Source organism: Rana temporaria, chromosome 3 (genome assembly GCF_905171775.1).
Source record: "Rana temporaria chromosome 3, aRanTem1.1, whole genome shotgun sequence".
NCBI classification, from domain to species: domain Eukaryota; kingdom Metazoa; phylum Chordata; class Amphibia; order Anura; family Ranidae; genus Rana; species Rana temporaria.
This window is the reverse complement of record NC_053491.1, coordinates 139465721-139485085: the sequence shown is the minus strand read 5'-3', so window position 1 is coordinate 139485085 and position 19365 is coordinate 139465721. Positions and strand designations below refer to the sequence as shown.

The 19365-nt window shown below is 45.4% G+C and overlaps 1 protein-coding gene across 2 annotated transcripts in view; it reads right to left on the bottom strand.

Annotated features, from left to right (window-relative positions):
- LHFPL3 (LHFPL tetraspan subfamily member 3) overlaps positions 1 to 18319 on the bottom strand; it is a 75637-nt gene extending 57318 nt beyond the window's left edge. For both annotated transcript variants that reach the window (XM_040343495.1, XM_040343496.1), the window contains exon 1: positions 17753 to 18319. In XM_040343495.1, the coding sequence (XP_040199429.1) occupies positions 17753 to 18176 (424 nt within the window). In that variant the 5' untranslated portion in view covers positions 18177 to 18319. The remainder of the gene's footprint in view (positions 1 to 17752) is intronic.
- Positions 18320 to 19365: the final 1046 nt, after the last annotated feature.

The following is a 19365-nucleotide window of genomic DNA, read 5'->3' as shown; positions in this document are numbered from 1 at the left end:
TCCGTAAATGATTCTCTTATTAGGGAGCAACTCACGTACAAACACCAAGGTAGTCTGAGGAAATTTGAGATCATATGGGATCCCTGGCTGGACATTCCCGGCTTGGCACCACTGCGACTGGTCCACAATAGAATTCTCGGTGGCAGATCCACACCAGCAACTACATTGTCCAAATTGGTTATATTAGGTAGTAATCTATTGAGTTAGAGAGAAGGAGAGGAACTACCACTGCTCTCATACAGTTTCTCCGGGGGAGGCTAACATGTGGTTACAGGGTCCTGCGGAGGCTGAATGTTTTTTATGTTTTACCCAACAGTTAAATGTTTGTAACTAATTTATGCCGCTCCCCGCTGTTTAGGGGAGGTTGGCACCCTGTTCTGCTCAATGGCCCTGATAGGGTCGGGAGCAGAGGGGGAAAGAGTGACGTGCGGAGGACACACATGATCTGCATAGGGAACTACGTACAAAATTGCTTCAATGTACCATTGTATAAATGTCTTTGGATGTAGTTGATTGAACAAATTATATGTTGTATCGTACGATCACGTTGCATTGATATCTATGTGTCCTCACCAATCTATTGCTGGGAAAAAACTATTTAAGCAACAGACAGCATGGATTCATGAAAGACAGAATTTGTCAGACAGACCTGATTTCCTTTTATAAAGAGGTAAGTACAACCCTGGACAGAGGCGTGGCTGTGGACGTGGTATACTTGGATTTTGCAAAAGTGTTCGATACACACACGGCTCATGTGTAAGATAAAGTCTACAGGATTGGATATATCAGTTTGTAAATGGATAGAAAACTGGCTGAAAGACAGAATTCAGAGAGTCGTGTTAATGATTCATACTCTGAATGGTCAAAGGTTATCAGTGGTGTACCCCAAGATTCAGTGCTGGGACCCTTACTTTTTAATATCTTTATAAATGATATTGGGTCTGAGATCAAAAGTAAAATTTCTGTCTTTGTAGATGACACCAAGCTATGCAGTGGAATAACGTCTTTACAGGATGTTGCCAATTTACAAGCCAACCTCAATGCTCTGTCTAATGGGCGACTAAGTGGCAGATGAGGTTTAATGTTGATAAATGTAAAGTTATGCACTTGGGGGCTAAGAATATGCATGCATCATACATGCTAGGGGGAGTACAACTGGGGGGGATCCGTAGTGGAGAAGGATCTGGGGGTTTTAGTTGATCATAAGCTTAATAATGGCATGCAATGCCAAGCTGCGGTTTCCAAAGCGAGCAAATCCTTTCTTGTATTAAGAGAGGTATGGACTCCAGAGAGAGAGATATAATTTTTCCCCTGTACAAATCATTAGTAAGACCTCATCTGGAATATGCAGTCCAATTTTGGGCACCAGTTCTCAAAAAGGATATCGGGGAACTGGAGAAAGTGCAGTGAAGGGCAACCAAACTGATAAGAGGCATGGAGGAGCTCAGCTATGAGGAAAGATTAGATGAACTAAATGTATTCACTCTTGAGAAGAGGAGAATTAGGGGGATATGATCCACATGTACAAATATATAATGGGTCCATATAGTGAACTTGGGGTTGAGTTATTCACTTTACGGTCAACACTGAGGACAATGGGGCACTCTTTATGTCTCGAGGAAAAGAGATTTCATCTCCAAATACGGAAAGGTTTCTTCACAGTAAGAGCTGTGAAAATGTGGAACAGACTCCCTCCAGAGGTGGTTCTGGCCAGCTCAGTAGATTGCTTTAAGAAAGGCTTGGCTACTTTCCTAAATGTACAGAATATAACTGAGTACTAAGGCCTAGATTTACGTAGGGCGGCGTAGGTGTGGGCGGGCGTAGTGTATGGTATTTACGCTACGCCGCCGTCCTAAGTTACGGCGGCGTAGCGTAAATGTGCCGGCGTAAGCATGCCTAATTCAAATTGTGAAGAGGTGGGCGTGTTTTATGTAAATAAAGCATGACCCCACGTAAATTAAGTTTTGAACGAACGGCGCATGCGCCGTCCATGGACGTCTCCCAGTGCGCATGCGTCGGATAGAATGCCTAAGATACGTCGAACACTGCCTACGACGTGAACGCAACTTACGCACAGCCCTATTCACGTAAGACTTACGCAAACGACGTAAAAAGATACGCTTGTTCCGACGTCCATACTTTGCATGGGCTGCGGCATCTAGAGACCTGCTTTATCTTTACGCCGGCGTATGTCTTACGTAAACGGCGTAACGTGCGACAGGCGACGGGCGCACGTACGTTCGTGAATCGGCGTATCTAGCTCATTTGCATATTCAACGCGGAAATCAACGGAAGCGACACCTAGCGGCCAGCGTAAATATGCACCCAAGAAACGACGATGTAGGAGACTTACGCCGCTCGTATCTTGGCAGAATGTATGCGTAACTGATTCTATGAATCAGGCGCATACATACGACGGCGCTCATTCGGACTTACGACGGCGTATCTGGAGATACGCCGTCGTAAGTCTTTGAGAATCTGGGCCTAAGATTTTTAGGTAAAGTTGCCTCTCGGGGGATCAGGAAGGATTTTTTTCCCCTGCTGTAGCAAATTGGATCATGCTCTGCTGTTTTTTTTTTGCCTTCCTCTGGATCAACTGTGGGTATGGAGTTGGGTGTATGGGATTGTACTGGGTTTTTTATTTTGTTTGTTTATTTTTTTTGTGGTTGGACTGGATGGACTTGTGTCTTTTTTCAACCTGACTAACTATGTAACTATATTGGTCTTGTTTTTTTGTAGCGCATTGAAAAAATTGTATGTGTGTTTTTTGTGTTTGTGATCAATAAAAATGATCTGATTTAAAAAAAAAAAATTCTACATAAATCATCTGCCCTTACTCAAGATGGCCACAGCCAGAAATGCTAGGGGTGTGTTGATCTCTGAACAAAATAAACGTGGAGACATGTATGGATGGGTGAGTTTGCTTTGAATATTAAAAGTGAATTAAAGTGAATGTATTAAGTTAAAAAATCTTCAGTGTGCAGCAGCCCCCCTCAGCCCTCCTAATACTTACCTGAGCCCCATTTCGATCCAGCAATGTGCACGAGTATCTCGGTCACCCGGGATTCTACCTCCTGATTGGCTGAGACACAGCAGCGGCACCATTGGCTCCTTATGCTGTTAATCAAAGTTAGTTAGCCAACGAGAGAGGGGGCGCCGCGGCTCTGTGACAGAATGGACACACAGAGCCAGGGCTCGGGTGCCCCCATAGCAAGCTGCTTGTGGGGTCACTCAACAGGAGGGAGGGGCCTAGAGCTCCGGCGAGGGACCCCGAGAAGAGGCTGCTCTGTGCAAAACCACTACACAGAGCAGGTAAGTATACCATGTTTGTGATTTTTAAAGAAAAAAAATACTTTATCACTTTAAATAGCATTTTTGGTTTGTGGTAAAAACTATTTTATCTTCTTTTTTGTCAAAGTTTAGGGGGTTTACTTTAAAGCTAATTCTGTTTGGAGTGTAATGCCGCGTACACACGATCATTTTTCAGCATGAAAAGAAAAACATTGTTTATTTAGCATGTCGAAAAAAAAAAGTTTTCCCAACTTCATCATGAAAACGATGTTGCCTACACACCATCGTTTTTAAAAAATGATCTAGCAAAGCGCGGTGACGTACAACACGTACAACGGAACTATAAAGGGGAAGTTCCATTCGCCTTTGGGCTGCTTTAGCTGATTCCGTGTTAGTAAAAGACGATTTGCGCTTTTTTGTCTGTTACAGCGTGATGAATGTGCTTACTCCATTATGAACGGTAGTTTTACCAGAACGAGCGCTCCCGTCTCATAACTTGCTTCTGAGCATGCGCAGGTTTTTTACGTCGTTTTAGCCCACACACGATCATTGTTTACAACCCGAAAAACGACATTGTTTAAAACGACTTTAAAAAATGCAGCATGTTCAATTTTTTTTTGTCGTTTTTCAGAACCTGAAAAATGATGTGAAGCCCACACACGATCATTTTAAATTACATTTTTGAAAAACAACGTTTTTTTCATGCCGAAAAATTATCGTGTGTACGCGGCATCAGGGACAGGCAGTAAAGCTGACCTTCCATTTTCTTTGAAGATTTGCTTTAAAAAAGCATGTCAAGGCTTTTGTTGAGAATGTGTTTTCCCGCATTTGACGTGGATCTAGAACGTGCCTCAAGCGCAGACCAGCAAAATCCAATTGACTTTCATTGCAGAGTATACAAAGTCGTGCAGAGGCTACGTTTAACCTGCTTTATGTTGCACTACATATTTTGGATGCAGCTTGTCCTATTACTGTGCGTTTTAAACAGCAGACAAAACATGTCAAATACAGCCTTTTATCTCTGTGTTTGACTACAATGACATCAACATGAACTCACACTGTCTGCATTTGGGGACGCGCACCTGCACCCACACGGATGTTAACTGGGAGCAGCGGCTATGGACATAGCCGCAACATTCCATTTTACATGAATAGGACCGCAAGAGCGCGGAACACCTGTATAACAAATGCAGGCAAAGCATAACCCTCACACTGGTGTATGCTTAATTATGCCCGTGTGAAGGAGGCCTAATGCCGCGTACACACCATCACTTTATGTGATGAAAAAAAATGACGTTTGAAGTGATGAAAAAAAACGACATTTTTGAAACTTCATTTTCAAAAACGATGGAGCATACACACCATCATTTTGAAAAATGATGAACAAAGTGACGGCACTCTAAAGGGGAAGTTCTATTCGCCTTGAGGCTGCTTTTAGCTGGTTACTTGTTAGTAAAAGATGATTCGTGCTTTTTTGTCTGTTAAAGCGTGATGAATGTGCTTACTCCATTATGAATGGTAGTTTTACCTCCCGTCTCAAAACTTGCTTCTGGGCATGTGCGGGTTCAAAAACGTCGTTTTGCCCACACACTATCATTTTCATTGACACAAAAAATGACATTTTGAAAAACGACACAAAAAATTCGAGCATGTTCGAATTTTTTTTTGGTCGTTTTTCTGAAGACATAAAACGACATTTTCCCCACACACTATCATTTTAAATGACGTTTTCAAAAACGTCATTTTTTTTCATCACAAAAAACGACCGTCTGTATGGGGCATAAGAGTGAACCAGCAGTGTGATTCTGTGGCTGGTGTAGGAGCATCTTTGAGAGATTTGGGATCCTCAGCACAAGTATGTATATGTGAATTGTGGCACAACTAACAATGTGGGACAATGCACCACAACACACACAGTCATGCTGCATTTACACTTGGGCATTTTAAATCGTATGCAATTCTGCCCGCAATTTCACGGGCTCTGCTAAAATGACAAATCGCACAACACGAATTTCAGATGCCATTCATTTTAATGGCAACTAAAAATGCAGTGCGGCTCTGCCTTAATTGTCACGCAATAAATCATGCTGCAGTCACAGCAAACCGCGTCACGTGCAGCTTGATGCACAAAAAAAGAATCAGGAGCTTTTTTGAGGCAACAAGCTTCATGCGATCCGGTTTGCGGTGACTACAGCGCAATTTATCACATGACAGTTGCGGCAGAACTGCACTGCATTTTTAGGTGCCATTAAAATTAACAGCATCTGAAATTTGCATTGTGTGATTTGTCATGTTAGCAGAGCATTTTTAAATCGCAGGCAGAATTGTGGCGATTCTGCCCATGATTCAAAATGCCCAGGTGAGAATGCAGCCTCGGAGAGTTTTCTATGTGCTAATTTAGCCTGCATTATAACGATTGTTATGATGCACCTTGTTGTATGAATGAGTCTGATGCCTTGTACACAGGACCGGTTTTCCCAAAGGGAAAACTGCCATATTTGTCGGGAAAACCGGCCGTGTATGCTCCATAGCTCCAAAACTGCCCGCAAAAAAATTAGAACCAGCTCTCTTTTTTCCCGTCATGATTCCCGGCAGTCCCATTGCGAAAACCACTCGTGTGTATGCTTTTCCGAGGGGTAAAAAAAAGCGCATGCTCAGAATTAAGTATGAGACAGGAGCGCTCTTTCTGGTAAAACTATCGTTCGTAAAGGAGATAGCACATTCGCCATGCTGTAACGGACTGAAAGGCACGAAGACTGAAAAGCGCGAGTTGTCTCTCACCAAACTTTTACTAACACGAGGATCAGCAAAAGCAGCCCAAAGGGTGGCACCATTTGAATGAAACTTCCCCTTTATAGTCCCGTTGTACGTGTTGTACGTCACCGCGCTTTGGTCGGGCGGGATTTGGCATGAACGTCTGTATGCAAGACAGGCTGGAGAGAAATCACGTCTGGAAAAACTTTGTTTTTTTTCCTGACAGGAAAACTGGTCGTGTGTACGAGGCATGAGGTTTCTGAGGAAACCTGTCATGAGAGGAACATGAAAACTACCTGGCTGCCACGCCAACTCTCTTCAAAAATTTCAATCACTGATCCAGAACAAGAATTCAGATAAACTTTTGACTTTTCTCTGGCCTTTCTGATTTCATACTTTTTCCAAGTCATTGATTTATAAAGTATTGATGGCAGCATTTTAGCACAACATCCAACAACTCCCCATATTTCTCTCAAGGCAGGTTAAATACATGTTCTAATCTTGGTTTAACAATTATATACGGTAACACAAAGTCACATACCATAATTTAAATTGGAATAACATTTGGTCATGTCATTGTGGAACGTCATCATTTTGTTCAGCAGATTAAAAAAATCATAATTTATCCTGCAATTAGTTAAAGCAACCCATTCATATAATTTAGGGCTCCTTTACACTTGTAGTGGCCCTCTGCTATATATTGCTCTTCAGACGGTTATGACAGGGTGTGAGGAGGCGTTCTGTCCCATGCCTGTTTTAACCCCTAAAAGTCCTTACCACTGCTCAACAGTCCCATTCGCTTGTACTGCCCACCAAGTGTGAAGGGGGGTGGGGGGCTACTTGGGTTTGTGTACACCCCAGTATGACTGCCTATGCAGTTTTTACTGTCCCCAACCACAAGTGTAAATTAGGCCAAAAAAGCATTAATCAAGCAAGTACCTGTAAAAAAGAAACGTAATATTTACATATTACCAGTACTACCCTTTAGCGCTCAATTGCTAAAAATTTGCACCTGAAGTCCACTGGAAAAACAACATTTTGTGACTGACAATATCTTGTGTCCTCCACAGCCCTCTCTGGTTCCTTTTGCTAACCTCATTTCCGCTTTCTACAGAGACTTGGAGGTTGGCAGGAGGAACCAGTGAGACCCTGGAGATAGACAATGGAATAAGTTTACGTTTCCCAACACATTCGTGGTATGAAGTGCACTGGGAATTGCATATGTCCCTCTAAAAAAAAAATCACTTCATGTCAACAACAGCAGTATCCATCCTTCCAACACGTCTGCCCTGCAGTAGTCCTCCGTTTGAATAGTGGTCATGACACTACCTGCATGGAGTTTGCATGCTCTCCATGTGCTTGTGTGAGTTTCCTGAGGGTATTTTGGTTTCCTCCCATATGCCCTGTACACACGACCGTTTTTCTCGGCAGGAAAAAAAAAACGTTTTTCCCAAAGGGATTCCACTCAAGCCTGCCTTGCATACACACGTTCAGGCCAAATACCGCCCGTCCAAAGCGCAGTGACGTACACCACGTATGACGGGACTATAAAGGGGAAGATCCATTCAAATGGCTGCTTTTGCTGATCCTCGTGTTAGTAAAAGTTTGGTGAGAGACGATTCACGCTTTTCAGTGCTCCTGCTTTTCAGTCCGTTACATCATGACGAATGTGCTATCTTGATTACGAGCACTAGTTTTACCAGAACAAGCGCTCCCATCTCATTCTTGATTCTGAGCATGCACGTTTTTTCTCCTCGGAAAAGAAGTAACACGACCGGGAAAAAAGAAAACATGTTCTTTTTTTTTCCCTGCTGTTTTCCTGTTGGGAAAACTGCGATGGAGCATACACACGGCACGGCATGTTTTCTTTTTTCCCGGCCAAAAGCTCTCGTGGCAGTTTTGCTGCCTGGAAAACCGGTCATGTGTACGAGGCAATACTCCAAAAACATGCTGGTAGATTAATTGGCTCCTGTCTAAATTGGCCCTAGTGGGTGTATGTATGCATGTGAGACAGGGACCTTAGATTGCAAACTCCTTAAGGCAGGGACACACGTTAATGTACAATATGTAAAGCAATGAATAAATTAGTCTTAAGCCCCATACACACTATGGCCCGGATTCAGATAGATTCGTCTATCTATCTGCGGGCGTAACGTATCTCACATACGTTACGCCGCTGTAACTTTGGGCGCAAGTTCCATATGCAGAAAGAACTTGTGCCCTTAGTTACGGCGGCGTAACGTATGTGTGGCGGCGTAAGCCTGCCTAATTCAAATGGGGATGTTGTGGGCGTGTTTTATCTAAATTTAAGATGACCCCGCGTTTTTTACGTTTTTTGTGAACGGCGCATGCGCCGTCCGTGAAATTTCCCAGTGTGCATTGCTCCAAAGTACGCCGCAAGGACGTATTGGATTCGATGTGAACGTAAATGACGTCCAGCCCTATTCGCGAATGACTTACGCAAACGACGTAAAATTTTCAAAACTCGGCGTGGGAACGACATCCATACTTAAAGGGTCACTAAAGGAAAAAAATTTTTTTGCTGAAATGACTTTTTACAGGGTATAGAGACATACAAGTTAACTGATTCCTTATAAAAATGATTAAAAATTGAATTTAATCTATCATATAATGTGCCTCTAGTTTCACGTTCGGTTTTAAAGGTACATACATGAAGTTCCGGGTGAGAGGTGAGTCGGGAAGACTCACAGAACAAAAACAACAAATCCAGGGCAGTGTTTTGTTTTTAAAATTAATCTGATTGGTTCTGAGGAGTTTTAGACACACAGTAATGATAGCTTAGACCACCGTGAAAATCTCCCAGTACCATGGTTATAAGGAAACAGGCAACCAGGAAGTGTGGAGATCACAGCAGAATTACAGCTACTTCAAAGCAAAAACGAGCAACGAGGACTTGAAACCAGTACTGCAGTAAGGTAAAGGAAGCTATTTAGCTAAAAAAAAAATTTCCTTTAGTGACCCTTTAACATTAGCTACGCCTCATATAGCAGGGGTAACTATACGCCGAAAAAAGCCTAACGTAAACAACGTAAAAAAATGCGTCGGCGGGACGTACGTTTCTGAATCGGCGTAAATACCTAATTAGCATATTCCTTGCGTAACTATACGGAAGCGCCACCTAGCGGCCAGTGTAAATATGCAGCCTAAGATACGACGGTGTAAGACACTTACGCCGGTCGGATCTTAGGGAAATCAATGCGTAACTGATTCTCTGAATCAGGCGCATAGATACGACGGCCGGCACTCAGAGATAGGACAGCGTATCTGGAGATACGCCGTCGTATCTCCTATCTAAATCCGGGCCTATCAGTTTTCTTGCAGGTTTTCCTCTTCGGGTTTACCAAAACCATCTAATATGAGGTCAAACCTTAAAGGGGTTGTAAAAGGTTCGTTTTTTATTCTCTAAATAGGTTCCTTTAAGCTAGTGCATTGTTGGTTCACTTACCTTTTCCTTCAATTTCCCTTCTAAAAAAATTTTTCTTTGTTTTCTTTGTCTGAATTTATCACTTCCTGATCCTCCTCAGTAAGGTGTTCAGTAAGCTGTTCTAAATGACTTTCCACCGCTCGGATGATTGTGGAAAGCTTACTGAGGAGAAATAGGAAGTGAGAAATTCAAATAAAGAAAAAAAACATTTAGAAGGGAAATCGAATGAACCAACTATGCACTAGCTTAAAGGAACATATTTAGAGAATAAAAGACGAACCTTTACAACCCCTTTAAGGCCCCTTTCACACTGGGGTGGGAGGCGCGGTGGTGGTATAGCGCTGCTCAAAATAGCGGCGCTATACCGTCAGATTTGCCGTGGGATTCGCCCGCTAGCGGTGCGGTTTTAACCCCCGCTAGCGGCCGATAAAGGGTTAATACCGCCCGCAATGCGCCTCTGCAGAGGCGCATTGGGGGCGGTATTTCTGCAGTTTTGCCATTGTTTTAAATGGGAAGGAGCGGTAAAGGAGCGGTATACATACCGCTCCTCTCAACGCTCCAAAGATGCTGCTTGCAGGAGATTTTTTTTCTCTCCTGCCAGCGCATCGCCTCAGTGTCAAAGCCCTCGGGCTTTTACATTGAGAAGGCTGAGCAGGAGTTTTTCAGGTGGTATAGCAGCGCTATTTTTAGCGCTGGAACGCCTGAAAAACTCCTCAGTGTGAAAGGGGTCTTAGAGTTTCAATTTGTATGCAATCAGGCAGGCCCTTGCACTACATGGTTTTGGTAAACCCGAAGAGAAAAACCTGCAGGAAAACTGATAGTGTGTATGGCTTTACTATATAAATATGAAGTGCGTGTCAATTTCTCCCTATGTGGCGTTTATAGTAGAGGGACCAGACATCCCCAGTTTCAGGGGACAGTCCCCTGATTGAGGACACTGTCCCCGGACCAAGTCTGTCCCTGGTTTTGTCCCCAGATTGGATTTAATAGGGGGCAGGGGCAATTTCAAAGACAGTCAGTGCAGAATTAAAAAAAAAAAAAAATCGAATTACACCCCCCGCTCCTACTAGCATAGGGGGGTTGTATTTTTCCCATTATCTGTGCCCCTTTCTGATGATCATGTGCTGGTCGGAGCGGAGGGAATATTTCTTCAGTTTCGGGCGCATGCCCATTCAGCTTCTCTCGCATGTTCTTCTGCCTTGGCTCAAATCCTGGCCACCTACCTGCCTATCTCCTTGCCTTCCCTGGTGGAGTGACCTTCCTCCGCTCCCCATCCAGTAGTAGCCGGGGCCCGAAGAGTAAGACTTGAGAGGCTGTGAGGCGGCAGGCAGAGAGTCGCTGATTGCCGCCAATACTAGTAAAGAAAAAATATGTCCCCGGATTTCATTTAAAAAATCTGGTCACCTTAGTTTATAGTCTACACCAGGTAAGCAGTCTAGGGTAGCAAAACACTTCTCCTGTGAAGATACAGTGGCATATATGAGTGTTGTCACCCTAGGATGGGAATTGTGTGGCAGGGTCGCCAGGTGAAAATAAAACAGAAAAAGACAGGAACAAAAAAATCAGCTACCACTAAAGACTAAAGACTAATAAGCTGCAATATTTAGAATTTTTGGTTTTGTATTTAATTACGCTTTAAGCATCTATTCACACCAGCAGGTGGCTGTTATGCTTTTTATGAGGTGATTGTATAGGTGTGGTGTGTTGTGTCGACATTTCATGTTGCAATGCGAGGTTGTGTGTTGCAACTCGCCGCACTGTGTAATAATGCAGCATGTTCTAATTTTTGTTAGCAGACACTAAGGTAGTTTGAAATGTACTAATAAGACTTAAGGCAGGTTGTCCTGTCTATGTGCGGGTCCAACGCATATCATGTGAAAAGGCCCTCGAGGTTTTAGTTTACTGCAGAATCAGCTGGTGGTCTGAGCATTGTCCCTGCTTTTTGGTTTTGCAGGGGCCACCTTATCTTTGCAGGGTCCTATGGGGCCACCCTTGTGTGTGTGTTCCTGGTTGGGACTAGAGCTGAATGTGCACTGTGTGCTACTACAGTGTGTCCCTCAACACAAACACAAAGCCCCATAGCAGACCACTCCCCTACTCCATCCTACTTCTTTCTCCAGACAGCTTTCAAAGACCATGCTGTCCTCCTCTGTGACCTGGTTCTCTGGGCGTGCACTCCCCAAAAAGATGTTCAAAGAATCTTCACTTCAGAACCTGGAGCCAGCAGCATTGCAGATTTAAAAATGTATGTGCTTGGGAACAAATATGGTCTAAAAATGTACTGGGTAATGATTCCCTGGTTCATGTCAATGTACTAGTTTAAACTTGCAACCTTTGATACTAATTTAACTATTTATGTACCAAGACCTGGAAAAATCTATTACATTGTTTCGAAGTTCCAAAAAAGCCTTATTGTTGCCATAAATGCCTAATTACGAACTTTTAGCCTGTATTCACACCTGAGGCGGGAGTTCTTCTTTGAGCTTGGAGTGTCGCGCTACAAGCTACTGAGCATTAAATTGTAAACAGGCACAGGGCAGCCAGGCATAGAAAAACGCACTTCAAAATGCTCAGGTGTGAATGGGGGCTCAAAGTATTTGTTATCATTACTATTCATACTATACCCCACTACAGGTGTTAGGCTGCTTTCACACTGAGGCGCTTTGCAGGTGCTATTGCGCTAAAAATAGTGCTTGTACAGCGCCCTGAAAGAGCCGCTCCTTTCTATTCAGTGTGAAAGCCCGAGGGCTTTCACACTGGAGCGTTGCACTGGCAGGACGGTAAAAAAAGTCCTGCCAGCCGAATCTTTGGGGCGCGGTAGGAGCGGTGAAAATACCTCTCCTATAGCGCCCCTGCCCATTGAAATCAATGGGGCAGCGCGGCCGTACTGCCTGCAAACCCCACATATGTATGTATGTGTCATACCTTTGGGATCTCTATGGAAGCTATAAATCACTGTAGTAGTCATTGCTACTAAAGTGTTAGCTGCTATCTTTAACCACTAGCCACCCGGCGGCTGTCTATTTATGGCCGCAAGGTGGTTCTAATCTGCCGGGAGGCCGTCTATATACGGCCTCCAGTCGAGCGCCACTGCGTCACACAGGTGCCGATGCGCGTGCCTGGTGGCCACGATGTCCGCCAAGCACCAGCGATCGGCAGTCACAGAGCCAGGGACGTGGATCTCTGTGTGTAAACACAGAGATCCACGTCCTGTTAGGGAGAGGAGACAGATGGTGTGTCCCTTGTACATAGGGACAACCATCGGTCACCTCCCCCAGTCAGTATCCTCCCCCCACAGTAAGAATCACTCCCAGAGTACACATTGAACCCCTTCCCCGCCCCCTAGTGTTAACCCCTTCCCTGACAGTCACATTTATACAGTAATCAGTGCATATTTATAGCACTGTTTGCTGTAAAAAAAAGGGGAATGGTCCCAAAAATGTGTCAAAAGTGTGCGATGTGTCCGCCATAATATCGCAGTCGTGGCAAAAATCGCAGATCACCGCCATTACTGGTAAAAATAAAAAATAATTTAAAAAAAAGTAATAATTCTATCCCCTATTTTGTAGGCGTTATAAAGTTTGCGCAAACCAATTACTATACGCTTATTGCGATTTTTTTACCATTTTTTTTAAATGGGATATTTATTATAGCAAAAAGTAAAACATATATTTTTTTTTTTTCAAAATTGTCGCTCTATTTTTGTTTATAGCGCAAAAAATAAAAACCGCACAGGTGATCAACTACCACCAAAAGAAAGCTCTATTTGTGGGGAAAAAAGGACGTAAATTTTGTTTGGGAACCAAGTTGCACGACCGCGCAATTGTTATTCAAAGCGTCACAGTGCCGAAAGCTGAAATTTTGCCTGGGCAGGAAGGGGGCATATGTGCCCATTAAGCAAGTGGTTAAAGTCCTGTGCCATTGACAGAATGACCTGCAATTTTTTTCATGAATACAATACACTCTCTGATTTGATTAGGTGAAGATTGTGATGTTACCTTCGACCTTCGTCCAAGATTGACCGATGCAACTATGCAAAAAAGCCATACTTGGTTTAAAGTGGTAGTTAATAATAAAGCTTACCTGTATGTAAAATTAAAATCTCCTAAATGTGCACCATTTAGGTGATATTTCAATAACTGGCCGCCGATGGCGTCACTCCACTTTCAATGGATGGCATGGCGTTCAAAGATAGAGCTGTGCCGCGGCTGTGACTCTCGTGCATATGCATGGTAGTGAACTAACATGTAGTGAACTAAACATGTAGACCCCAGTGTAAAGTCAGAAACTGTCACTTTCTGGCCTTTTAGAGGACATGTGGATCCCCCAGTGTGGCGTCAGGAGCTGTCAATGTCTGGCCTATGAGAGGACATGTAGAGCCCAGTGTAGAGTCAGGAGCTGTCAATGTGTGGCCTATCAGAGGACATGTAGACCCCCAGTGCAGAGTCAGGAGCTGTCAATGTGTGGCCTATCAGAGGACATGTAGATCCCCAGTGCAGAGTGAGGAGCTGTCAATGTCTGGCCTATCAGAGGACATGTAGACCCCCAGTGTGGAGTCAGGAGCTGTCAATGTATGGCCTATCAGAGGACATGTAGACCCCCATTGTGAAGTCAGGAGCTGTCAATGTCTGGCCTATCAGAAGTCTTGTAGACCCCCCAGTGTGGTGTCAGGAGCTGTCAATATGTGGCCTATCACAAGACATATAGACCCCCAGTGCAGTATCAGCAGTTGTCAATGTCTGTCAGGAGCTGTCAACATGTGGCCTATCATAGAACATGTAGACCCCCAGTGCAGTGTCAGAAGCTGTCAATGTGTGGCCTATCGGGGGGACATGTAGACCCCCAATGTGTAGTCAAGAGCTTTAAATGTCTGGCCTATGAGAGGACATGTAGACCCCAGTGTGGAGTCAAGAGCGGTCAATGTCGTCTGGCCTAAGCGAGGACATGTACACCCCAGTGTAGAGTCAGGAGTTGTCACTGTCTGGCCTATCAGAGGACATGTACACCCCAGTGTAGATCAGAAGTTGTCACTGTCTGGCCTGTCAAAGGACATGTAGACCCCAGTGTGATGTCAGGAGCTGTCAGTGTCTGGCCTATCAGAGGAAATGTAGATCCTAGTGTAGAGTCAGGAGCTGTCAGTGTCTGGCCTATGAGAGGATGTGTAGACCCCAGAGCTGTCAACGTGTGGCCTATGAGAGGACATGTAAACAACGCCAGTGTGGTGTCAGGAGCTGTAAATGTGTGGCCTATAAGAGTACATGTAGACCACCAGTGTAAAGTCAGTAACTGTCACTGTCTGGCCTATCAGAGGACATGTGGACCCCCAGTGTGGCGTAAGGAGCTGTCAATAGCTGGCCTATGAGAGGACATGTAGACCCCAGTGTAGAGTCAGGCGCTGTCACTGTCTGGCATATCAGAGGACGTGTAGAGTCAAAAGCTGTCACTGTCTGGTCTATGAGAGAACATGTAGACCCCCAGTGTCGAGTCAGGAGCTGTCACTGTCTGGCTTATGAGGGGACATGTAGACCCCCATTGTACAGTCAGGAGCTGTCAGTGTCTGGCCAATCAGAGGACATGTAGACCCCCAGTGTAAAGTCAGGAGCTGTCAGTGTCTGGCCTATCAGAAGACATGTAAATCCCAGAGCTGTCAATGTGTGGCCTATGAGAGGACATGTAAACCCCCAGTGTGGAGTCAGAAGCTATCACTGTCTGGCCTATGAGAGGACATGTAGACCCCCAGTGTGGAGTCAGAAGCTATCACTGTCTGGCCTATGAGAGGACATGTAGACCCCTGTGTAGAGTCAGGAGCTGTCACTGTCTAGCCTATCAGAGGATATGTAGTGTCTGGAGCTGTTAATCTATGGCCTATGAGAGGACATGTAGACCCTCAGTGTGATGTCTGGAGCTGTCAGTGTCTGGCCTATCAGAGGACATGTAGACCTCAGTGTGGATTAAGGAACTGTCAATGTCTGGCCTGTCAGAGGACATGTAGACCCCAGTGTGATGTCAGGAGTTGTCACTGTCTGGCCTATCAGAGGACATGTAGACCCCCAGTGTGATGTCAGGAGCTGTTACTGTCTAGCCTATCAGAGGACATGTAGACCCCCAGTGTAGTCAGGAGTTGTCAATGTCTGGCCTATCAGAGGACATGTAGACCCCCAGTGTAGTCAGGCGTTGACAATGTCTGGCCTATCAGAGGACATGTAGACCCCAGTGTGGATTAAGGAGTTGTCAATGTCTGGCCTATCAGAGGACATGTAGACCCCCAGTGTAGTCAGGCGTTGTCAATGTCTGGCCTATCAGAGGACATGTAGACCCCAGTGTGGATTAAGGAGTTGTCGATGTCTGGCCTGTCAGAGGACATGTAGACCCCAGTGTGATGTCAGGAGTTGTCACTGTCTGGCCTATCAGAGGACATGCAGACCCCAGTGTGATGTCAGGAGTTGTCACTGTCTGGCCTATCAGAGGACATGTAGACCCCAGTGTGATGTCAGGAGTTGTCACTGTCTGGCCTATCAGAGGACATGTAGACCCCAGAGCTGTCAACGTGTGGCCTATGAGAGGACATGTAAACAACGCCAGTGTGGTGTCAGGAGCTGTAAATGTGTGGCCTATAAGAGTACATGTAGACCACCAGTGTAAAGTCAGTAACTGTCACTGTCTGGCCTATCAGAGGACATGTGGACCCCCAGTGTGGCGTAAGGAGCTGTCAATAGCTGGCCTATGAGAGGACATGTAGACCCCAGTGTAGAGTCAGGCGCTGTCACTGTCTGGCATATCAGAGGACGTGTAGAGTCAAAAGCTGTCACTGTCTGGTCTATGAGAGAACATGTAGACCCCCAGTGTCGAGTCAGGAGCTGTCACTGTCTGGCTTATGAGGGGACATGTAGACCCCCATTGTACAGTCAGGAGCTGTCAGTGTCTGGCCAATCAGAGGACATGTAGACCCCCAGTGTAAAGTCAGGAGCTGTCAGTGTCTGGCCTATCAGAAGACATGTAAATCCCAGAGCTGTCAATGTGTGGCCTATGAGAGGACATGTAAACCCCCAGTGTGGAGTCAGAAGCTATCACTGTCTGGCCTATGAGAGGACATGTAGACCCCTGTGTAGAGTCAGGAGCTGTCACTGTCTAGCCTATCAGAGGATATGTAGTGTCTGGAGCTGTTAATCTATGGCCTATGAGAGGACATGTAGACCCTCAGTGTGATGTCTGGAGCTGTCAGTGTCTGGCCTATCAGAGGACATGTAGACCTCAGTGTGGATTAAGGAACTGTCAATGTCTGGCCTGTCAGAGGACATGTAGACCTCAGTGTGATGTCAGGAGTTGTCACTGTCTGGCCTATCAGAGGACATGTAGACCCCCAGTGTGATGTCAGGAGCTGTTACTGTCTAGCCTATCAGAGGACATGTAGACCCCCAGTGTAGTCAGGAGTTGTCAATGTCTGGCCTATCAGAGGACATGTAGACCCCCAGTGTAGTCAGGCGTTGTCAATGTCTGGCCTATCAGAGGACATGTAGACCCCAGTGTGGATTAAGGAGTTGTCAATGTCTGGCCTATCAGAGGACATGTAGACCCCCAGTGTAGTCAGGCGTTGTCAATGTCTGGCCTATCAGAGGACATGTAGACCCCAGTGTGGATTAAGGAGTTGTCAATGTCTGGCCTGTCAGAGGACATGTAGACCCCAGTGTGATGTCAGGAGTTGTCACTGTCTGGCCTATCAGAGGACATGTAGACCCCAGTGTGATGTCAGGAGTTGTCACTGTCTGGCCTATCAGAGGACATGTAGACCCCAGTGTGATGTCAGGAGTTGTCACTGTCTGGCCTATCAGAGGACATGCAGACCCCAGTGTAGAGTCAGGAGTTGTCACTATCTGGCCGATCAGAGGACATGTAGACCCCACTGTGGATTAAGGAGCTGTCAATGTCTGGCCTATCAGAGGACATGTAGACCCCAGTGTGATGTCAGGATCTGTCACTGTCTGGCCTATCAGAGGACATGAAGACCCCAGTGTGATGTCAGGAGCTGTCACTGTCTGGCCTATCAGAGGACATGTAGACCTCAGTGTAGAGTTAGGAGCTGTCCATTGGTATGGTGCTGATGATGGCAGCGGTGGTGATGATGGAAGGGCTGGTGATGGCAGGGCTGGTGATGGCAGGGCTAATGATGGCAGGGCTGATAATAGCAAATTGGCAATGCTGGTGATGGCAGGGCTGATAATGGCAAACTGGCAATGCTGGTGATGGCAGGGCTGATGGACTCACCGGAGGAGAGCTGCATCCAGGCACAGATCTTGTACACAGTGGCCGTGTTACAGAAGAAGAAGAGAACGAAGGACACGATGCAGGAGATGATGAGTGTCATGGACAGGCCAATGAAGAACGAGGCGGCTTTGAAGGCTCCGGAGGGGATGGAGGAGAAATCGGTGAAGCTGCCGGTACAGGTGAGCTCTTTGGAGAAGCCGCTGCCAATACAATAATGGAAGAGTCCGAAGTAGCCCGCCTGGGGGGTGTCCACCCCGTCCCCTATCCAGTAAGGTTGGATGAAACATACAATGTTGACGATGGCGAAGCATATGGTGAAGATTGCCCACAGCACCCCTATGGCCCTGGAATTTCGGATATAATTGGCGTGGTAGATCTTGGCGGCCTCCTGGGGAGATAACATCATTAAGCCGGGGTCTGGCATCCCAGCACCCGGAGAGGCAGGACAGGACAGGACAAATCACAGCGACAACACTGCCCAGCTTAGATGGAGCCTGGCATCCCCGGATCCCTGTAGACGTGCCTGCTCATCGCTCCTCCTCGACGGCTGAGGCTGCTCTATGCATCGCTTAGCATTAAAGTCATGTGTGCACATAGAAAGTCCCTACTGGGCAGAAGGGGTCGGGAAACCAATGCATCACAATTATACACTTGTATTGCTCTTATCAAATATAGAAAAAGCTCCTTCTGTTCATAGCGATTACAGAAATACTCCTATACATATAACATAAATGTGCCAACAACCATCACAAATCACCCTGTGCAAAGAAATACATCAATAAACTGTCCAAACCACACTTGGCATCACTCCTCAGCATCAGCGCCAATCAAACGATTCCACCAATCAGAGGATTGTTTGATTCCCTTTAAAATCAAAAATTAGTCAGGCTCCGTTCACACCTCGCATTTTCTGAACGTGCGACACAACACAGGTAACGCGAGTTGTGCCACGCATTTCATGTTTTGCGATGCAATTTGTTGCACAGCCAAAAAATAGCATCACTGCAAAAGCACCAAAATGAAAATAATGCAATGCTCCACACCCAAAAAGATTCCTCTTGTGCTCTCGCTGGGTGCATTCCTATACCTTCATGGCCCGTATACACACGATCGGATATTTCAACAACAATTGTCCGATGGAAGTGTATTGTCGGATAATCTGACCGTCTGTATGCTCCATCGGACAGTTGTCGGAATTTCCGACAACAAATGTTTGCTGTGCATGCTCTCAAATTGTCCGACAACAAATGTGTTATTATTATTATTATTATTATTATTATTATACAGGATTTATATAGCACCAACAGTTTACGCAGCGCTTTACAACATCAGGGAAGACATTATAGTTACAATACAATTCAATACAGGAAGGATCAGAGGGCCCTGCTCGTTAGAGCTTACAATCTAGAAGGGAGGGTCAAGTGGAACAGAGGGTAGTAGATGTGGGGGGTGATCAGATGGACAAAATTAAAATACAGTTGTTAGATGTGGGTAGGATAGGCTTCTCTGAAGAGGAGGGTTTTCAGGGATCCTCTAAAAGCTAATAGAGAAGGAGATAGACGGATAGTTTGGGGTAAGGAGTTCCATAGGCTTGGAGAGGCTCTGGAAAAGTC